General features: G+C 38.2%; 1 protein-coding gene across 2 annotated transcripts in view; it reads right to left on the minus strand.

Annotated features, from left to right (window-relative positions):
* Positions 1-23,304, minus strand: part of STAM2 (signal transducing adaptor molecule 2) — a 36,633-nt gene extending 13,329 nt beyond the window's left edge. For both annotated transcript variants that reach the window (XM_084893041.1, XM_084893040.1), the window contains exons 1-8: positions 23,105-23,304; positions 11,978-12,062; positions 10,903-10,978; positions 10,697-10,795; positions 9,448-9,594; positions 8,641-8,710; positions 7,872-8,058; positions 915-1,009 (exon numbers count right to left, since the gene is read on the minus strand). In XM_084893041.1, the coding sequence (XP_084749167.1) occupies positions 915-1,009; positions 7,872-8,058; positions 8,641-8,710; positions 9,448-9,594; positions 10,697-10,795; positions 10,903-10,978; positions 11,978-12,062; positions 23,105-23,144 (799 nt within the window). In that variant the 5' untranslated portion in view covers positions 23,145-23,304. The remainder of the gene's footprint in view (positions 1-914; positions 1,010-7,871; positions 8,059-8,640; positions 8,711-9,447; positions 9,595-10,696; positions 10,796-10,902; positions 10,979-11,977; positions 12,063-23,104) is intronic.
* Between the last annotated feature and the right edge of the window lie 659 nt (positions 23,305-23,963).

Here is a 23,963-nt window from a genome sequence, read left to right on the forward strand (position 1 = left end):
TTGAATTTGCTGTTATATACAATGCACAGAGCTTTCAATTTAAGTGCTCTAGAATTGGTAAGGATTAGCACCAACATGTCCTTTAATGAATCAGTATAAGGACAGACTGGCTGACTTTAGAATCTCAGCTCTATCATCTTGTAGCACATAAGCCTTCAGCCTCAGTTTCCTTATCTATAAAATGATTAACAAAACTACCCATCTCACAGACTTGCGAGGATTAAATACAATAGTGTAAGCAAAGGACTTAGCAAAATGCCTGATACATGATTGCTCAAACCCCCTTGAGCCCTTTTAGTTATGATCACCACCATCATTAGTATTATTATTAGCTGTACTTTACACTCAGCTCCCCTCACTTCCTTGCCTATATCACAAATAGAAGCTTACTCTGCAAGGTTGACAGCAGCTGAAGGAAACCTACTATCTTGACAACATTTTTATTGTCTGGACGGTCCTAGAACAAAATCAAGGTGGGGAGAAGCCTCTTCTAACCCCTGTATCCACAATTGGCACCTGTAAACTGACCCCTAACCCCACTGCCCCTCCTTCAATACTGTGGTTCAATGATGAATAAAACAAGTATCCTTTGTATTCAACTGACACAAACTGCCTTTTAAATCTAAATAGGTTGATTTAAATAGTTACTTGGTCACAAATTATTTTAGGCCTTATATGTCACTACATACGCTAACTCTCAAAAGATTTAAAACACCATGATAAAGAAATAATCCTTGGAATTGACATGGATAAATTAACCCCTTAAAAATGTTAACAAGTAGGTTAAATTGTATTGCCTATAAATGTTTTAAAACAAGAGTTAAATGCCAATTTACTTTATATTCAAAACTGAAGCATAAAATTCAAATGAAACAAACTTGAATCAATTTAACCTTCTCCAAGATTTAACTTACCTGCCTCCGGCTCCATGTTTAAATTACTTGTTACAAAATTAGATGGGAAAAGTCCTATTCCTCTATGATTTTCTCCTTTCCACCAGTTGGCATCACTAACAATACAGTACAAAAATGTCATTTGTTCCTATACATTTCAGTGCATTTTTATCAAGATGAATTATAATAAAAATTAAATTTGGCTTGCTTTGAAAAATACTAGTTCACATCCAAATATATTTAAAAGTAGGTCTTAAATTTAATAAAAGATATAAAAAAGCACAAATAAAACAAGTCCATATTCTCGTACTTAGATTTAGAATTAGCAATTGTTCACATATAATTCCAGGCTTTTAAAATAATGAAAAGATTATAGATATCACTGAAACCCCCTTTATCAACAACCCACACCTATCCTACCACACTACTACCATAAAGTTGGTATGTAGCCTTCTTGTCAGTATGGTTTTTTTTCAATTACAAATACCTTTAAGCCAATACTATAGGTATAGATCTTTTCAATTATATGTTAATACTTTCAGTTTTCAGATATTTATCTTTTTTAAGTCAAAGTTCTATCATATGAATATGGCATATTTTATTTATCCATTCCCTTACAGACAGAAATTAAGGAATTCCAATATTACACCATTATAAAGATTGAGGCAATGATTACTCTAGATTTGGGGACACACCTGCAACACTTCTCTCTAGGCTTATGCACAAACATGGACTTGCTGGGCCATCCTATATAGTAAAACCCTAATATGCAAATTGACCGAATGGCAGAACAAATATGACATGCACTGACCACCAGGGGGCAGACGCTCAATGCAGATGCTTTGAGCATCTGTGCCGCCCCTCTCCCCCCCCCCCCCCCCAGAGGTAGGCGACCAGTGGCGGCAATTAGAGGGTGGAGCCAGCCAGTGGGTGGCACCAGGCCAGTAGCCAAGACAGGTGCCAGCAGGAACCCCCAGATCGCTGCTAGTCACCCTATAGATGGCCCTGATCACCGGCCAGGCCTAGAGACCCTACCCTATATATTGGGAACAGTCTCAGATCTAAAAATTAAAACCTGGCAAGGCTACTCTAACACTGAAACAACAGGATGATGCAGCGATGACATGCATGGACTCTGGCTTGCACATTTTGTGGTCAGCCCTGACTCTGACACTTATAACTGTGTGACAAAGCCAATTACTTAACTTCTCTCTGCTTCAGTTTTTCACCCATAAGATGGGGAAAATGGTATCACTGCCTCAGAAGGATCATGTTATGTACTATATTTTATAACCAGGGCAAAAAAATGTAGCTGCCCACACAACAGCAAGATGCCTTTCACCTGTATGAAAAGTATGGTCACTGGTGCATGCAGCGTCCTGGATTGTGAGAGGGATGTCTGACTGCTTGTTTAGGCCCAATCCCCTAAACTGGCCGTCGAACATCCCCCAAAGGCGCAGGCCGGCCTGAGGGATGACCCCCATATCCCCATACACGAATTTTGTGCACCAGGCCTCTAGTAGATATAAGCATTTCCCATTGTATTAGATAGTGCCAAAAGTTTCCTAAAGGGGTTATGGCAATTCACCCTCTCTCGCTAAGCAGCATGTGAGAAAGTCATTTCCCCTCCTGCACATTAACTGTCCAAGTAACAAGATATTCAGGAGAGAAATCAGATCTGCTGTGCTCATCTGCATTTCCCAGTATCCATGTGTGCTTGCTGGCCTTTCAGAGTATCTTGTCTAGAAACTGCTCATTCAGGTTTCCTGTCCATTTTTGCCCCCACTGGGTCTTTCATATTTTTTTCACGGATGTGTAGTTCTTTCTGTATTCTGGATAGCTAGTTTGTCTGAACTTCATTATAAAAATACCTTCTCTCAAACTCTCACTTGTCTATTAACAAATGTGTACTAGTATGGTTTCTTTTATTCACTGTGCTTTTTGTTCCATGTTATCAAATTTAAAAATCTTTTATGGATTACTTTTATTTGAAAGAAATCTTTATCCTTAAATTTCTAAATCTCTTCTATATACTTGTACTTAATAGTTTTATTTTTTTATCCCTCTCTTTAATTCATCTGAAATGAAATTTTATGTACAATGTGAAGCTGAATCAAATTTTATTTGTACCATGTAAAGAACCATTCGCACCAGCAAAACTTACTGAAAAATATACTTTTTTACTGACTTATATCCTATCTTTCATGAACCTATTTCTTGATTCTATTCTGTTGCAATAGTCTATATATTTATTTATTACACCTTATTAATATGCCTTGGTACCTGGAAAGAAAAGGACCCTCTCATACCTTCACATTTCGTAATATTAAAATGTTTCAAGTTCTCTATAAAAAGTTCTTTTGGAATTTTAATTGGAAATGCACTGAATTTATGCATTCATATGGGGAAAATGAAATCTATAATATTAAGGTTTCCTCACCATGAATCAAGTAAATGTATGTATTTATATTTCCTTAAAAGAACTTTATATAATTTTCTCCATGAAGACCTTATACATCTTTGTTAGGTTTATTAATTTCAATTATAATTTTTTATTACTGTTGAGAGTGGCATTTTTTTTCTATTATATTTCTAACTAGTTGTGATTATAATAAAGCATATCACTGATTTTATATGTTGAGCTTGTATCCAATAACCTTGATAAACTCTTATCAGTTTTAATAGTTTGTCCACTAATTCTGTTAGACATTCTATATGGACAATAATAAAATCTGGAAATAATGGTGTTTATCTATTCCTTTTCAAAAATTTGACTTATTGAGCAGGCATTCTTAAAGATAAAACTTAAGGATAAATTAACTTCTATGATTCTGAAACTTTATTTCATTTAAAAAGTACAACAAAGAGAATTTACTAAGTCATAATTCACATGCTGGTGGAACCAAGATGGAACTCCTAATTCACAGGTCGAGGCAAAGGAGGAGTTAAAGGCTTTCCAGAGGATAGAAAATCTGATATGGGCTTTGAAGGTTCATTACGCACTCACCAGAAGGAAAAGGAAATGAGGGCTGAGGAAATATAAAAGCCTTTCTCCATTTTGGTTAAGCAACAAAATTAAAGACCAAAGAAATAAAATACTCTAAAGTAAACAAAGTCATTTTGTCTCATTTTAGGTCTCAAAATAAACCTAAAACCTAGCCTCTCCTTTAAGCTACTGACTTCCTAACTAAACAATTTATTTGCTATAGCTTATTAATATGCCTTGATACCTGGCAGAAAAAGGACTCTCTCATACCTTTTACAACAACAATGGCTGAAGATAAATGATGCTTTTTGTGGATATGATAATCATGTGAGAAAAGTGCTATTGCTGCCATAAACACACAAATAGTAAACCTGGAAACTTAGTAAGCTTGTGAGGGTCTTTTCTTAAAATAACCTGTTTTACTTTTTAAATTGGGAACAATCTTTCTAAAGCCTGGACTCCCTTGAAAACCTTCCTTGCAAGTAAAGTTCCTTTTTTCCCCCCTAAATGTGCTTGCTTCCTTTGACATGGCTTTCCAGGCAGAGAGAACTAAATGTACAATGCCACAAAAGTCTAATCACAACATGGCAATTTTGGAACTGTAAAAATTCCACTTAATTATTTTAAATGGTATATACAGAACAAACAAGGAGTGGTGAGATAAAGCTAAAAATGGAAAAAGTAAAAAGCTTTTTCAGCCGAAAACGGTTTAAACGGTTTGGCTCAGTTGACAGAGTGTCGGCTTGCAGACTGAAAGGTCCCAGGTTCGATTCCGGTCAAGGGCATGTACATTGGTTGCGGGCACATCCCCAGTAGGGGGTGTGCAAGAGGCAGCTGATCGATGATTCTCTCTCATTGATATTTCTAACTCTCTCTCTTCCTCTCTGTAAAAAAATCAATAAAATATATATATAAAAAAAGCTTTTTCATATACTGTTAATAACAAATGTGTGCCTTTTCTATCAGTTCCGTGTTTCTTCAACTGAAGTCCAAGAATGCTGTATTTTCAAGGGACTTTTTCAAGTTCTACATGTGAAATTCTTTATTGTATGCTTTATTTCCATAGCAATATAAATACAAGGAATACAGTCATATTCTGAATCATCTATAATCTAGATTCTAGATGACCTGCTTTTAACCTAAGACTACCACTTAACTTTACTTTGCCTTTGTTTAAAAATCTTGCAGTGATAACCAATCACCCAGAATGACAACATTTAACCTATACATGCTGATGAATATGTCTATGGCAATTTTAAGACTGGAATATCCTATCTTCAAAACAAGGGCAATCAGCTTACACATTCCACCATATCCATGTTGAATTCTCTTAACAGTTACAAAAAAAAATAAAAAAAAGCTCTTTTTTGCAGTGATAAGTCTCAACTGAAAATAGTTTTGTAACAGTCTAAAAAATTTAATGAATCTGTGCTTTAATCAGACATCAGTAAAAATAACATGTGCAGCATAATAACGTTACCTTTTACTCAGTGCAAGCTTATAGGCTATCCTATATAATAAAGAGGTAATATGCAAATTGACCCTCACACCCTCACAAGATGGCTGCCTACAAACAGGCCATCAGGGTGAGGGATGATCAAACGACTGAACAAGCAGGCTGTGTGGGATGACCAGACCAGTGGGGGGTGGAGGGGGGGTAGTTGGGGGCAACCAGGCCAGTGGGGGAGGGGGGGACTATTAGGCCAGCAGGAGGGACAGTGAGGGGCAACTAGGCCAACAGGGGGGCAGTTGGGGGTGACCAGGCCAACAGGGGGGCTAATTAGGGTTAATCAGGCTGGCACACAGAGGTGGGTAGGGGTGATCAGGCCAGAGGGGGGGCAGTTAAGGGCAACCAGGCAGGTGAGTGATTAGGAGCCAGCAGTACTAAGGTTCAGGCCTAAACTGGCAGTAGGATATCCCCCTAGGGGCCCTGGATTGGAGAGGGTGCAGGCTAGACTGAGGGAACACCCCCCGCGCACAAATTTTGTCACAGGGCCTCTAGTCATAGGTATATAGTGCCACACAAATACCAATTTATGAAGAATTCACACAGTTACGAAAAAAAACTCAGTGATTCAGCTATAACAGCACAAGGTAATACAGACGTTCTGGAGATTACCTACCTTGTGAGCAGCAATTTATTTTAGAAAAATTTTATGACATAGAAGTAATGCTCAAAACTTGAATCTCAGAATAAAAACTACTCTTTTTTTAGATTTGTTTTTATTTTATGTCTTTAACTTTATAATTATACTAGAGGCCTGATGCACAAATTTGTGCACCATGGGTTCCCTCAGCCAAGCCTATGGGATTGGGGAGAAACCGGCTCTCTGACATCCCCCAAGGGGTCCCGGACTGCGAGGGCTCAGGCCAGACCAAGGGACCCTATTGGTACATGATCAGAGTTGGGGATGGACTTGGGAGGTTGGCCAGCTGGGGAGGGATTGTGGGAGGGTTCAGGGTATATCCAGCCCATCTAGCTCAGTACCAATCAGCCAGACCCTAGCAGTAAGCTCACCTAATAGTTGGAGTGACTACCTCTTATGGTCAGTGCATGTCATAGCGAGCGGTTGAGTGGCCTTTAGCATATCATTAGCATATGATGGTTTGATTGGTTGAATGGCCAACCGGACATTCAGACACTTAGCATATTAGGCTTTTATTATATAGGATAAGAGTATCAGAAGTATAAACCTATGTTCTTTTGTAAATATTCTCACTAAAACTACACTCAGAAGCTTGACCTTTTGGACTGTCACTGTTCAGAGCTCACAGTATCTCTTCAGCTTCACATCCATTTACTCTTCTTCAGGGATCATATGCTCAATTCCAAAGGGTTATTTTTAAAAAAGGAAAAAACTTCTGTGAACACAGTGTTATCTTGACTGCCTGAGACCTTTGTTTTCCTATTCTCAGTTATTGCAGTTTTTTTTTTCTGTCCTTTCAAAATCAAAGTTCACCTGAAATAGACCCTGGATAAGCCTTATTCCCCAGATTATTGCAAAACATGCAAATCTGTTCTCTTCTGGACCCCAACACTGTCTCTTTTATGGTCTTCATATTCTGCATTCCATACAATTACCTGCATAGTAATTTTATTTAGTTAGGTTTTAAAATATTTTCTGTTTATGCCTGGCTGGCATGGCTCAGTGGTTGAGCACTGACCTATGAACAGGAAGGTCATTGTTCAATTCTGGGTCAGGGCACATGCCCAGACTTCGGGTTTGGTTCCCAGTGTGGAGTGTGCAGGAGACAGCCGATCAATGATTCTCTCTCATTGCTGATGTTTCTATCTCTCCTTCTCCCTTCCTTTCTGAAATCAAGAAAAATATAAAATAAAATGTTTTTTATTTGTTTTAGAGATAGAGAAAGAGAGAGAGAAACATCACAGAGAGAACATCTATCAGCTGCCTCCTACAAGCCATCTACTGGGGATTGGGCCACAACCTGGGCATGTGCCCTGACTGGGAACAGAACCCGTAACCTTTTGGTTCATGGATCAACTCTCAACCACTGACCCACACCAGCCAGATCTGTATAGTAATTCTGACTCCCTTACTTTATTCTAGGTTTTAGAAGATAGAACTATGTCCTCATTTTAAGAATTAGGGAGGAGCTGAGCATAGCTTTCGAGAGCTTTGACCAAAGGTAATATAGCTTAGCTATATGTCTTTCTAAAGTTGATTTACAGTAATTTTTGTATATAAAATCCCCAATGTAAATGCATTCAGATAACTGAATATTTGTGTTTCCCAATTGCGATACTCATTTAATACATCTTTTATGCAAGATCTAAAGTAAAACCAAATTTAACAAAATAAGAAATTAATATTACCTTGTCTAACTTTTGTAAGTTTTATTTTAGGAAAAACAATTAAGATATGAACAGTCCTATGATATACTGAAGTCAAAGAACTGAGTATCCAGGGTTCTAAATTAAGGATATGATCCTGAACTTCAAAATATCCCAGAAATAATGACTGAAAACATACCTGTCATCCAAAACAATAATAATTTCACCATGTTTAAAGGTGAGTTCGTTGTCCTCAACAGCTTCAAAGTCATATAAAGCTCTCACTTTCCTTGCAACTTTATTATTTAACTGAACTTCTACAGATGGATATAAGGATTTTGTTTCCGGGTGCTGCTGCTTCTGCTCTTGCAATGATAATTCAATAGCTAGTTTGAAAAATTAAAATGCAAAAGGAAGGTAGCCAGATTTAGTTCTGAGTTTTCAAAGTTTAAAAAGAAATATCAGATAATGTAATACTTAGTAAGAATAAAGCAAGTCAGTATTTTATTTGTTTAATTAAACACTAAGCAGTTAACTTTTTTGCGGGGCAGAGCGTCATGACATTTTTTAAAATAAAGTTTTTGCTCATTCCTGATTTTAACAGTCTGCCATATACAGCAGCTATTATTTTTATAGTGAACAGATTGTGACATTATAAAATGGGTAGCTTTCCATATAGGACAAGCCATGAACATATATTTCTGTGCTTGACTCCTAACTCTGGCATTAAAGAAAAGGTGAAATGTAAGCTCTCCAAAGGCAGGACATGAAATACATATTACTGACAAAGATAATGAATTAAGTTAATCTTATTATCACATCAATTGTTTTCCTTACTTTTCAGACTCTATTAGTATCTAGATTTGAAAATACTAAAAGTATACCCAGTTTTATTACAATATTTATTTCAATAAATTGTTCTGGCCAGGATGTTTCCAGTAACATCAAATTACACTTTGATGGTTTACCTTTAGCTATGTCTTCATCTTCTTTATTTTTGTTTGATGATGTACCATTCTTGGCAGCCGCTGAGACAGTCTGTAAATGTACAACTAAAATAAATACAACTACCCTTTCAAAGAAAACACAAGGCCTATAATTACTCACACATACTAATCCTATCTAATAAAGAGAGAATATGCTAATTGACCATCACACTGTAACAAATGGCTGCACCCACAGCAGAGGCAGGGATCCCAGAACACAAGATGGTTGCACTCACAGTGGAGGCCAAGTTCTCTTCACCAGCAATCAGCAGGGATCTGAGGTGCCTGGCACTGGGCTGGGGCAGGGGACCTGAGGCTGCGCTCCCCTCCTGGTGGGGCTTGACAGGGGACCTCAGGCCATACCCCCCACCCCAGTACTTCTTGAATACATTGCAGTCTAAAAATCTTACCTCTTCACCTTTACAGCTCAATCTATAAGTTATCTGTCTCTCCTGGCATATGGTCTTTGTACCCCTAATCTATGTTTGTCACTTATAATTTAGTTATCTTTCACTTTTACAAAGCTACTCTTCTCTTTCATATATCTATGCCTTTTACATGACTCCAGAGTAGTGTTAAACAATTATTTATGGTTAAGTCACTTCTCAAAGTTCTATTATATAGAAGAAATTCACTAAAATTAGAATACCTAAGTGTAAGGCACTATGCTAGATAGGCACTCAGAGTGGAGGTGGGTGATGATTAAAACAGACCTTGCCCAGATTTTGCATAAGATACTTCCCCTCAAAATAGCATAGGGTCAACCATGGGTTTGAAAGTAGCTCTTACCTGAGAACCTGCTGGAGGAAAAGTAATTCCTTCTTCTTTCATAGATTTAATAGTTGCAGATATTAGACTAAACTGAGGGTCCTTCTGAAATTCTTCTGACCACTCCACCATTAAAGATTTCAATTTTTCACATACTTTAGGATGAGCCTTTAAAGAAAAGACAAAGAAAAAGCAATTGTGGTTAAAATTAGTACTTGAATTATTTAACAACAAAGAGAATTATCACCAAAATTTTATTTGCTTGACATCAACAAAAGCCCAACAATCCCCAGCCTAGATGAGTACTTGATAAATGCCTATTCACATTTTAAGATGTAGTTATTTCCTGCAAAATTTCCCTTTTTGAACCTCAATTTCTAGAACTTACTGTAATGACAAAAAATCTTTTATATTCAGAGATCACTTTTTCTGTTTTCTTTTTTTTTAATTTAATAAATCTTTATTGCTCAGATTACAATTGTTTCTCCTCCCCCCCCCCCATAGCTCCCTTCCACCTGGTTCCCACCCCACCCTCTGCCCTTACCTCCCCCCCATCATTGTCCTCATCCATAGTTGTACGATTTTAGTCCAGTCTCTTCCTGCACTCCCCGCACCCTTCCCCACCCTGATAATTACCAATCCACTCCCTTTCTTTGCCCCTGATTCTATTATATTCTAATATTAAGATTTTTATGTCAACCAAACAAAAATCTGGTGCTTCAAGAGTTTCCATTTCAAAGAATTCAGTAATACCAACCCTGAAGTGAAGACCCCCTCCAAACTGCTCTAAACTAAAAGCGCCCTTTGCTCTCCATCTATAATGGGAATCAGTACAGAACAGTGGTTCGTCTGGACACTCTGGTAACAGAAACCTTAATCTGAACCTCAGCTATGCTACTTACTAGCTGGCAGGGCCTTGGACAAGTTACCTAACTTTTAAACCTCAGTTTCTGCATCTATAAAATAAGAATGACAAGAGAAGCTAACTTCTAAATGTGTCAACAGCATTAAACAAGTAAAATGCTTAAAGCAAGCGACTGCCAACTAACCATCGGTAAAGACTAGCTACTATCATTAGCATTACGCTTTGGGAAAGAAAACAGTTTTTTGTGCTACAAGTGAAAACATCAAATTTTAGAACAGAAAGCTTATTTCATTTTAAGTTTACCTAAAATTGATTTTATGTATAATACAACTTTATTAATGCTCACATAGTTAAAATGACAGAGTACATACATATTTTAATAACTTAAATCTCTTTAAAATTTACCTTATTTTTTATCACAGCACGTACTTCTGTTGCAAAATCACGGGAACATACTTCTAAATGAAATATCTTTCCACAGTTTGCCACACAAGCCTCAAGAAGCTGTTATTAAAATAAAAATCAATATAAATATGTTGAGATATTATCTTAACTCACTAAAATAAATATACATTTAAAATTTCGGTAAAATAATAATGACTTTTACTTACAGTTAATGCCTGCAGAGCAACATGAGGAACCTTATGATTTACCCTTTTCATTATGGCTTTTAGGCAATCTTTTGCTCTAAGAAAAAAATGGAGAATGTTAAGTATTTATTCAGAATTTCAAATCAAACATTAAAAACATAAGGTATACTACTCCCAAATACATAACTTTAAATTTAAAAATAAAATCCTGCAAACCTTACTTCATTACAGGAATAAATCTAAAAAACAACTCTATCCAATCTTTTGTTCACAGACTTGTAGAAGTTAAAAAAATAAAAAATTTAAAAAGCACGTTGCATATTCCAAAACCAAAAGCAAATCATTTCAAAAAAGGTCAGTCAACATAAGAGAACTATTATCATATAAAAATATATTTTCATTTGTTCAAGACAGATTTAGCTTTCAGACAGCAGATTCTTATTTTCAAAAGAGCAAGATAACCAGTCTTATAAAATTTCAGTGTAAACATGCATGAATGCACCCTGAAAAGCCATAATGTTAAAACATGCTTTCATCGGTCTTCTAAACTTCTAAAGTATAATCAGTTCAGCTTATTTGCTACATCTCCCCAAAAGTACCCTTTTTATATTCACTTTTTTCATTATGATGTTATTTACCTATTCATTATTGAAAGATTTTTCAGCATATTACCTATTACATTTATCTACTTCATTATTAAGACTCCCATACATGTCTAAGGTACGAGAGAAATTCCTGAACTAGTCAATGCATTGTTAATATGTCTCTAGCCTAGATGAGTACTTGATAAGTGCCTATTTACATTTTAAAATGTAGTTATTTCCTGCAAAATTTCCCTTTTTGAACCTCAATTTATTGAACCAAAAATACCAATACTGTGTCAAGGATTTATGTATTTTAATTTATCTAGGTTTTGAGTTGAACTCTTTTCCATTTGTTCTTTAAGGATAAGGCCTATCTCATAAATCCTGCCACCGTGATCTTTTTATTTTTATTCCTCCCAAAGTAAATAGTAAAATCCCATTTTCTTTTCAAAGTTACACCAAGAAAAGAAATACAGTTCTTAGACATTTACTGAGTATGGTGGGCATCTTACCCATTAGGAGTGCTTCCAACTTTGTCACATATGTCCATAATAAGACTCCAATCTTCTGTAGTGTTGTACTCATTTGTGGCTTTTTCTATAAGATATCAGCACACACAAAAATTAGGACACACCTTATGTAACACAAAATACCAAGAAAGGCACAGAATAAGCCCTACCTTTGCTTTTGCTAAATATAAAAGTACTATGAAAAAACTTCAGAAGATATGGTACTTTTACTAATTTCAATTTATGTCATTAAATAAAATGTAAGGTGCACCAATAAAGTGTCTTCTAAATATCTATATATAAAAGGTTAAGTGACCATCCGACCATCCAACCATCCGACTGGCCAGTACCTATGATGCGCACTGACCATCAAGAGGCAGATGCTCAAAGCAGGAGTTGCTGAGTTGTGGTGACTTGGCAGTGGCGGTTCTTAGGATGTCAGAGAGCTGGTTTTAACCAAATCCCCACAGGCCAGGCCGAGGGACTTCACCTGCCAGAGGAAACCCCTCCACCCTCACTCCGCAGACACCCTTAGAGCCCCAGTGCCACCCCCAAGAATTCTATGTGCATGAATCCATGCACTAGGCCACTAGTAGTTAATAATAATAAATAACATTTACATGAACTTTAAAACAGATTTAATGAAATATAATTTACATTCCAATACAATTCGCCCAGGTAAAGTGTGAATAAATTTACATTCACAATACAATTAGATTTTTTAGTATAATTAGAGACTTGTGAAACTATCACTGATATCTAATTTTAGAACATTTTCATTACCCTAAAAAGAAATCCATACCCATTGGCAGTCACAGTATAGACTTACCCTATCCTCTCCACCCTAGACCACTAATCTACTTTGTATCTCTATAGGTTTCTATTATGGATTTTTCATACAAATAAAATCATGCAACATATGGTCTTTCCTGAATGCCTTCTTTTATTCAGCATAATATTTTCAAGATTCGCCCATGTTAAAGAGTGTATCAGTACTTCATTTTTTTTTAATTGCTGAATATTATTCCACTGAATAGATGATACCTTATTTTATTTCACCACCAGTTGACGAACATTACGATATATTTTTTTTAACTTCTTGGTTAATATAAGTAATGCAATATTATATAAACGGTTGTGTACAAATTTTTGTGTGGATGTATGCTTTTATTCCTCTTTGATATATACCTAGAATTGCTGAATCTCACAGTAACTTTATTTAATTTTATTAGGATGTGGCAGTTTTTCAAAGCATCTGCACCACTTTACATTCCCACTAGCAATATGTGAATGTTTCATATATAGTTTTAAAATACTCCAAAATTGCTGAAACCGGTTTGGCTCAATGGATAGAGCACCAGCCTTCGGACTCAAAGGTCGCAGGTTCGATTCCGGTCAAGGGCATGTACCTTAGTTGCAGGCACATCCCCAGTAGAGGGCGTGCAAGAGGCAACTGATCAATGACACTCATCAATGTTTCTAACTCTCTATCTCTCTCCCTTCCTCTCTGTAAAAAATCAATAAAATATATTAAGAAAAAAAAAAAAACACACTCCAAAATATACTCTATTGCCCTCGTTGGTGTGGCTCAGTTGTTTGAGCGTCATCCCATGCATCAAAAGGTTGCCAACCTCATGTTCATCTTTTCTCTTTGCTTATGATGGAGTTTTATTTTTGCTGTACAGATCTATCCTTCTTTTCTTTTAATAACTTTCATCAGCGTTTTCAACTACCTGAAGATTAAATATTTACCTATATACTTTATATATATATATATATATATATATATATATATATATAGTTTCTCTTTTATGAGCAAATCTTTACTCAGATATTTCATTTAGCACATGGTATGACAGACACAAATAGAAAAAAATATTTTTACACAATATTCGCAGTAGATCCAACATCTAAGAATCTATCCTTTCCTCTATAAACTGAGAAATCAAAATAATCAATTATCAAATCTTGAAACACAATTTTGGCCATGTAAAACACAATTAAATGTTAAACCTATGCAATACCCTCCAAAACCCTCTAATAATTTCAAAAATATCTAAACAGAATATTTTTATTTGATTAATTATACAGAAAATTAAAAGCCCTGATTTGAATACCTTATCCAGCAAGAGTATTACTCTCTACAAATATAGGGCTCATGATTACTCTTTGTAAAAAAGTATAAAATCTGAAGACTTTATAATAGCCTGTCAAAAAAGAATTCCATTTTTCAAATGAACAAAATAGCAGTTATGTACTTAGGAGTATTTTAAACTCCTGGAAAAAATTTTAAATATTGTAATTAAGGAAACATTCTTTTATAGCATGTCACTTTGCTCAGTGTTGGAGCCATAGCTCACATTATCCTATGTCAAATGCATAGAAAGTGAGAGTGTTAAATGAGCTCTCCTGGGGCCTACATGCTAAATTTCCAGGGTTTGGTGGGTGTAAGTCATAACATTTCATCACCAGGTTTTGATTACTACCTGTAGAGAACCTCATCTACCCAGTGAAATATTTCAGAAAGATTCTAACTATATCATAAAGAAACAGTCCATAAATAAGGCTCCCCTGCCACAGAGTCCATTATGTTCAACATACAGCTTTAAAAAGAATTCAAGTCTACTCATAAAACTTTTAATAAAATAGGCTCTATCAGTAATAAAAGAAAATAACTATATAAAATAAGAATGCCCACAAGAGATCTTTAAAGCTCCTCCAACTATGTTTGGAAATAAGAACTCATGACTGATCTGCTTCCAACCATGACAGAATATCTGGTACCAGATTTACTCTTCTACCAAAAACAAGTATAAAACAGGCCAAAATATATGAGGCAACTGTGTTTAGAATATGAATAACAGTAGTGCAGGTCTGAGATCTTTAAGGGATACGAAATATGAAATGAACCTCACGGTGGCCCCAGATTTCTGCTGGGAACACTTTTCTGTCCCAACAAAGGAAAACCAGCCTCATAGAGCAATCAGACAGACGATATTTCTGAACGCATGCTTCTTGTTAATCAACACCCCTCCCAAAACACACAGACACACAGACACACACACACACACACACACACACACACACACACACACGATGAGTCTCTAGATGAGGTCTAGCAAAGATCACCTACTATGGGTCTGAAAGGTAGAGCAATGCTGGAGTTTTGAGAATTCCTGCTTGTGATGAACTGAATGTCTGTGTCCCACAAAACTCATCTGTAATTACCTACCAGTGTAGATGTATTTGGAGACTGGGTCTCTAGCAAAGTGATTAAGGTAAAATGAGAAAATAAGAATGGGGCCCTAATCCAGCAGATTTACCTTAAAAGAGATAACAGAAAGCTCTCTCTCTTCTCAACCACAGAAAGAGATCATGTGAGCACACAGTGAGATAGCAGCCATCTGCAACCCAATGGGAGAGTCCTCACTAGACACCAGCCCTCTTAGGACCTTGGTCTTGGACTTCCAGTCTTCAAAACTGTGAGAAAATACATTTCGATTGTTTAAGTCACCTAATATGTGGTATTAAGTTATGGCAGGCCAAACAGACTAATATTCCACCCAACTAGAGTAGAGAGAACATTTCCAGCATTCAGTTGAAACCCCCAAACATCATATTTTAGAAGTAAAGGTCCCTAGAGTTTAATTCAATATCAAAATAGGTCTGTCTCATAAAGAAAACAAAGCCTGACAAAAACCTAAAAGATCCTCCAATAAAATAACTACCTGACAGGACAAAACTCAACACTTTTTAAAGGAAGACAATATAATCTAGCCACTTCCTTACAAAGAATAATTACAATGACCAGTATAAAATTAAAAAATTGTTAGAGATGCAAAAAAGTGTCCCACAATCAAGATAAAAATCAATAAAAACTGGTAATTGCATAACCCAAATATTAGAATTAGTGGGGGAAAAAAATACTTTAAAGCCAGGATACATATTTTTCAAGAACTTAAAGCAAAAGATGGTCATAAGAAGATGGTGAGCGCTCAGAAGAGAAATGGTATTGAAATGAAAAGGACAGCATGTCAACTAATAATATTCACTGGATAAGTTTAAGAGCAGATTGAAAATTACAGAAACAGTGAACATGAAGAAAGCTCAATAAAAGTAATCAAATTTGAATAGAGGAAAAAAAAAGACTAAAAAACTGAACAGAGTTTCAGTTTGTTTTTTAAAACTTTCTCTAACAAAGTACTGCAAATTAAATAGTTTAAAATACCACCTGTTATCCTATCTAATAAAAGAGTAATATGCAAATTGACTGTCACTCCAACACACAAGATGGTTTCCCCCATGTGGACACAAGATGGCTGCCACAAGATGACCAGCAAGGGAGGGCAGGTGGAAGGGATCATGCCTGCAAGGGAGGGCAGTTGGGGGCGATCAGGCCAGCCGGGAAGAGCAGTTGTGGGGGACCAGATCTGCAAAGGAGGGCAGTTGGGGGCAATCAAGCCTGCAGGGAGGCAATTAGGGGTGACCAGACTGGCAACGGAGGAAAGTTGGGGGCGGCTGGGCCTGCAAGGGAGGGCAATTGGGGGGGGGGGGGGCCTCAGGCCTGCAGGGGAGAGCAGTTGGGGGGGCCAGGCCTTCAGGGGAAGGCAGTTGGCAGGAGGTGGGGGGAAGGTGCCATACCAGCAGGGGAATGCAGTTGGGGGCGATGAGGCGGGCACGGGAGGGCAGTTAGGGGTGACCGGGTCAGCAGGGGAGGGCAGTTGTGGGGGGACCAGGCCTGCAGGGGAGGACAGTTGGGGGGGGAGGGACCAAGCCTGCAGGGGAGGGCAGTTAGGGGTGACCAGGTTGGCAGGAGAGGGCAGTTAGGGGCAACTGGGCTGACAGGGGAGCAGTTAGGCATCAATCAGGCTGGCCAGGGAGTGGTTAGAGGGTGATCGGGCTGGCAGGCAGAAGCAGTTAGGCGCAATCAGAAAGGCAGGCAGGCGAGGAGTTGGGAGCCAGCAATCCTGGACTATGAGAGGGGTCCCAGATTGGTGAGGGTGCAGGCTGGGCTGAGGGGCATCCTACCAATGCACCAGGCCTCTATTCAATTCATAAGAAACAAAAGTATAAATTACAATGTCTTTTCTCTTAAATTCTAAAAGAAATTCCCTTTTATGATTTGACCAAATGATCAAAAAACCATATCAAAGAACAAAGGCCCAAAACAGATAAGACTATCAAAGTGAAGAAAAACAAGACTAGGACTTGTTCTACGACCTATAAAGGGCACTGAGATTAGAATGTGGTATTGGTGCATGATAGCTAAAGGCAACAGCATAGAGCAGAAAGCATAGACACAGGCCTCATGAAAAGAAATATACTGTATGAAGGAGAGGGGAAAAGGATAGACAATTCAGTAAATGGTGATTAAACAAACTGATTATTGACAACTGGCTATATGATTAACCCTTCCTTGGAACTTAACACTAAGATTGAGTCCAGGTGGATTACAGACGTGTGAAAATCAAAACTTGAATAAAACTTTCAGAAGAAAATATGACAAAAATCCTTATAATCTCAGGGTAAAGAAAGCTTTCTTAAACAAGAAATATAAAATCAAGGGAAAAGCCTTGGCTGGAATAGCTCAGTTGGTAAGAGCATTGACTCAACATACTAAGGTTGCGGATTCGATCCCTGATCAGGGCACATACAAGAATCAACCAGTAAATGCATAAGTAAGTGGAATAACAAATCGATGTATTTTCAATCAATCCATTTTTTTTAAAAGGGAGGTATAAAAATAATCTAACTAAATTAAAACTTAAATGTTCTTAACAATAAAAGACATCTGAAACAAGTAAAAAGAAGCAACAAACTGGGATCTATATTTGCAATTCGTATAACCAATAAAAGATTAGTAGAGAATTATATGGAACCCTAAAAAAAAAAAAAAAAAAATCCTACAGAATAAGTAAAAGTAATGAGAAGGCATTTATAAAAATACAAATGGAATGACCAAGAAATATATGATGCGCAATTTCACTAGCAATGAAGTTTAAATAAGATGAAAACAATGCCCTATTTCACATCCACCAAACTGGCATAAATTTAAAATCTGACAATACCCAGTGTTAATGAGAATGTGGAACAATAGGGACTCATTCCACCACTGGTGGGAGTAAAATCTCCCACAAACACTTAGACGGGTAATTCTATTTAATATTTTGCAACTCTGCACTATCCACACTTTTAAAAGAAATTCCTCTTCAAGATACAATCCCTGGAGAATCTTAGTCATGTGAATAAGAAAATCATGGATAAGAATTTTTACTGCAATGTTGTCTGTAATAAAACACTGGAGTGGGGGGACTCCATGTCCATCAATGGGAGACTGAACAAAGAATGTGGTATAAGCATACACTGGAATACCACATAGCTCTTAAAATTAATGAACTAGAGGTAGGGATATCACACAAAAAATGCTGAATGACAAGCTGCAAATAAAATGCACAGAATGACACATTTTATGAAGTTTAAAAACATGTAAAGCAATACATATATTATATTGGCATGCACAGTACATACAGCTGACTTTCGAAAAACATGGGTTTGAACTACATGGTTCCATTTATATGCAAATTGTTTTCCATAGACAATTTGAAAAAAATTGCTGATGAACCCGAGCCTAAAACAGATGACATAAACTTATGGTGTTGATAATGCAGTACAATACTATAGATTTTCTTTTTTTTTTAAATATATTTTTATTATTTCAGAGAGGAAGGGGGAGGTAGAGAGGTAGTTAGTACCTAAGTTTTAGAGGAGTCCGATGAAGATTTTTTACTGTGCAGTGGGTTGGTTTCCCTAATCCCCATGTTGTTCAAGAGTCAACTGTGTATTACAAAATAGTTTATAGCTTTCTGGAGAGTGTTTAACTCTGAGAAGGGAAGCAAAAGAATAGGATAGAACCGCACTGTGTTTAATAATTGACATAACTACATAGATGTTATAAATTTGAACATATTTGTATTATTGAAATATAATCAATATCTACTTTTATATTAGGGTTTCTTATAAATATAAAATTCCCAAGCTAACTCGTTTTCAAGTTCTAACATAACACAAGCCAAAGACACAACAATACACGCATTCAAATGTCACTTTTAAGAGAAAAGTCCACACTTCAATCCACAGTCAGAATTTTATAGAGGTAGAACTTGAGGTCAGCTTTGTGTACCTTTAAGGAAAGGAGATACCAAAGTTGTTGAAAAAAGCAAAAGTCTACCAGTGAACAGTAAATGGCAGAGGCAGAACCTTGCAAGAAAGATTGCCTGATCTAAGTAAGGAGAAAAAGATAAGCAAACAGAACTGGAGTTAGTGAGCAGAACACACAAGCCATGAGTCAGGAACCAATGCAATGAGACTAGAAAAATGGTACAGAATATAAGGAAGTGACATTCCTTTTAACACTAACCACTAAGTTGTCCTACTGTGGCTCTGTCCCCATGTTTCATTTTTCCCTTAAAATCTCCTAAGAAGGCTGCACCAACCAGGCTCCACATCAGGAACCCTATATTCCCCTTTAAGATGCTGGACTGGAATGTGTGTTTATTTTTGTTTTTGCCTCAGCACAGATTCAAAAGAATTTTATTAAAACAAAAAATAAATCCTGATTTGAATAAATCCAACAAATATTTAAAGAGCTCTCATGCTACCATTCCTAGCATACCAATCAAGATTTGTACATTCTGACTCTAAAAAAAATAGGAACTTCCTGGCCTTTGGCCTGCTTCCATTTGACAAGTCATAGTGTATCATCAACTTATGACCAGTACAGCTCTTCCTCTGAACCTGAGAAAAGGGTTTCTCCCCGACATGAATGTCAGAAAGACTGCTCACCCTCTGGTGAGACTCCATACCAATCTAAGAAACGTAGTTTCATCTTTAAAGGCCCTTAATTACAAAATGACCATACCATAAGGTAAGGTTACTTCCTGTAGGTAAAAATACTGTCAGAAAAGGGAGTGGGGAGAGAGGACAGTGTCAATACCTTTACAAACAAAGAGTCTGCCTGGAGGTTTTAGTCTTCTCTTCAGAGAAGATGACTGCTTTAAATAACGGGAGTATGTAAATAAAGCATGTCATGTTATTATTACTATAATAACCACACTATATAACAAGTGCCTTTCTATGTGTATGTGTCCTATATTAGACTGAGTTTCATGAGGGCAGTAATCCAGTCTATTAAATTTTTGTGTCCCCAGAACTTAATACAATGTCTGGCATACAGTAATCATTCAATACATGTTTATTGAATGAAAGGTGAACAAAGATATGACAAAAAATAAATAAAAAATAAAAATCTGACTGAATCAAAGAATAAGTAAAAAAGACAATGCATTATGGCAAAGAAACATTCCTGTAGACATCTCAAGTTAAATAATGACTTGCTTTTATCACTTAACCATTTCAAATTATAAGAGGATTAAGTTATGAAAAATGCACTATATAATTTCCCTTCTATGATAAGGTTTTAGGATAATATGGACTCCTGAATATTCCATTCCACTTTTTCTATTAATTCCATTCACTTGTCTAAAAGAAGCTACTGATGGACCTCAATTAAATTTGCTCCTTGACCTTTAAAAAGTATTTTGGATACTGACAATCACACTTGAGTTAATAAATAAGTACTTAAGGTTTGGTTAATGACAATGCCCATGAAATAATCTATACACAGCCGTATTTTTATGTCTGCACAGCAGTGCCTCTTACTACATTGGTAGTAAACTGTGAAAACAACTCAACCCACAATAGAAATTTTCAATCAGAAAACAGTGGGCTTCCAGAAAAGATTTCCCCTTAAGAAAAAGTTCCATTTTAAAATGTGAAAATCACTTGTCTTATTCTAATTTGCTCATTCTATTTGATTTCACTAGGACACAATGAAAGTCTTCACACCAGCAATCTATACATATAAAAGACTAAGTGTCCATCCAACCGGTAGCTACGATGCACACTGACCACCATGGGGCAGATGGTCAATGCATGAGCTGCTATGATGCACACTGGCCATTTAAAAATAAATGGTACCATGGACCTGGCGCCGACAAACCAACACTCGGCTTCCCCTAAGTGGGACACAGGCCCTGCCATCACCCCAGAAAGACACCCACCAAATTGTAACCAATGCTGCCAAGATACCATGGCACAAAATGCAGCCCACAACCCAGCCCAAAACAGTTGCTGTGGGTGCCAGGTAATGACATCACATAGTAAAGCCTGGCTTCCTCTCCCTAGAGACTAGCCTCCTTGGAGTTTCTTCAGCCAAAGAATACAACTTGCTTTATAGCCAGGTGGAAACATTTTACACTTATCCAAATGTTTGTGAAGTGTTTTCAAGTGCCTCATCTCATTTGATCCTCACAGAAGTCTTGGAGTAGAGAGAAAGGAGACTTGTAGAATCCTATTTTCTTTTCATTGGGTGGAAAACAGAGATTTAGAAAGTTCAGAAACTTGACCCGACTGAAAAGAAGAAATGGTGGAACTTGAAAATGACTTCAGGTTTTCTCACTGTGCAGAATATACCATATTTTCCGGCGTATAAGACGACCCTCTAATTTTACAGTTAAAACATAGGTTTAGGCCTATATTCTATTTTCGGGATATACTTGGCGTATAAGACGACCCCTGATTTTCGGTTGACTTTTTTTCGTTTCAAAAGTCGTCTTATATGTCGGAAAATACGGTAGTCAAACACTGCTGCAGTTAAATATTTTACACATAATAATCTGCTTCGTGTTGATATTTACTGCTGTGTTGCTTACAACTACCTGGAAGAGAAGTTGGGGTGCTTCACTGGGCTGGAAGAAGTTTAGCTAACTCAGAAAGCAGGTCTAATTAAGCAAATTTATCTTATACCTATAAAAGGCTAAGTTGACTTGTGCATGCACGATACAAAAAGCTCTTGGTGCCAATCGCACATGTGTGTTTTGATCTGTCACTGTCAATCATGCATTTGGTTGACACTTCTATTACAGAGAAAGGGCAAATAGAGATATTAATATATTTCTTCTAATTAATTTCCTTTCAGTGTGCATGAATGTGTGCACCAGGACACTAGTAAACAATACTAGTCTCAGTGCATTAAAGGAAAATATCATTAGCAAAGGCTGCTTCCTAAATTTATGCCAGTCACGTGTATTAAACTACCAAGAAAAATAGTTGAATAAAATTATGGAAATACATACTTGAAGACTATCTAAGATCAAGATATAAAAACTTTTAGCTTTATGGGAATGGAAGTGACTTTTTATTCTCTTCACAGTAAAAAAAAAAAAAAGTAACTATGAAACAGGTGGCTCGGGGCTGTAATGTGCAATATCCGTGTGATTCTGGTAATTTTAAGCCACTCATTTTTCATCCCACCACGTCCTAAAACTCTACCTGGGGTTCTGTTAACTACTACTACAAAAATCTCCCTTAGCCTATTAGTTTTACTTTTATTCTAGTGTCCCAAATAAAACATAAGTTCTCTTATCCCGTCCATCTTTGTCTCACTTCATGGTCACGGAGACAAAAGCGCTCCTACACCCCAATAAATAAATATTAGTTGTTCTGGGCGGTTTTGAAACCCTAGGGTTTTTCCTTTTCATAGCCCATGACAACATTTCTCAGCACTTGCGCCAACCACGGACAGGGAGTAACGCTTCCAAACGTTGTAAACAGATCCTCAAGCTCTGCTATCAGGGCTTGGGTGCGTGTGTGCAGAAGCGAGGTGAAACAGATTCTTCCTACGGAATGGGGGCAAGTCGAGGTCTCCAGGGTTGGGTTGCCCCAGACAGTGGGGTCTCCACGTTTGCATCGCCTCCTAGAAGGGCGAGGGGTGCTCAACTAGCTCTAGAGGGAGCAAGGAGTTTGCACCAACTGCTTATTGTCCCAGTCCCCAGCGAGTCCCAGGTTCTTCTTCCCCATTCCTGCGCCTCGCGAGGGGAAAGGCCTCTCTCGGGGTCCCCAATCTCACTCGGGTGGCAGGAGGCACTCTCCAGCGATCAGGCGACGAGACCCTCCGGGCAGCGACGCCCCCTTCCTTCTCTCCCTGGGGTTTGGCTTCCCAGTCCCGGGAGTCGCCACCGCCCACTTTCTACCGCGACTCAACAGCAGCCCCGGCCCGGAACCAGCTCTTACCCACGTCCTGCTCGAAGGGGTTGGCGGCGAACAGAGGCATCTCGCCCACACCCGCGCCGGGGTCCTCGGGGTCTGGCTGAGATGGGCAGCTGCTCGGGGCTAGAGGACCGGCGGCCGCAGCTTCCTAGACGGCTTCACTCCGACCGGCACCGCCTACTTCCGCCGTCGCACCTGTCCGAATCCCGCCTGATCCGCCAGCTCCGGGTCCGCGCTCCGCCCCCCCGGGTCCGCCCCTCGGACGAGGTTCCGCCCATTCATAGGCATCCTCTCAGCGGCCCTGTGGCCGCTGCCCGCCAGGAGGAGGAGGCAGCCCTTGTCACAGGCCCCCGTAGGCATCAGGCGTTCTCTGTGGACACCTTTCCATCGCTAGGACCCCGGCAAGCCACGGAGCTGGGGTCCTTCGAAGGCCGGAAGTTGTCTCGCCTACAACTGGGCGACGCCAGAGGCCCGAAGCTACTATGCTGGGAGCGTCCGTGTAGGGGGCGCGGTTGTCCTGGGTTTTCTACGTGAGGCTCCGGGTTCGAAAGGTTGAGTAGTTGGTTCCTAAGCGGCAGTCTGACTCCTGCAGGCCGATGGGGACCCGTGGTTGCGGGGGCGTCACAGTCCTGTTGCCCTGGAAACTGATGGAGCCTTGGCCTAGAGGCGGCTTTGCGAATGGACAAAGGGTTGGGGTCTTCTCTTGGAGGGCTGATGGTGTTGCACCCTCCTGGTGCCTAAACCCACCGCAATAACCGCTCTGGGAATAACTTTGACTTCCGGGGACTCCTGACTTTTACTACCATCGTAAGAAGGCGCCCTGAAAATTCTGCTGGACTCTGAGTCCGGAGAGGAACATATACATGACAATCCTGATATACAG

The sequence above is a fragment of the Pipistrellus hanaki genome, assembly GCF_964339955.1.
Source record: "Pipistrellus hanaki genome assembly, chromosome: 8".
Classification (NCBI taxonomy): domain Eukaryota; kingdom Metazoa; phylum Chordata; class Mammalia; order Chiroptera; family Vespertilionidae; genus Pipistrellus; species Pipistrellus hanaki.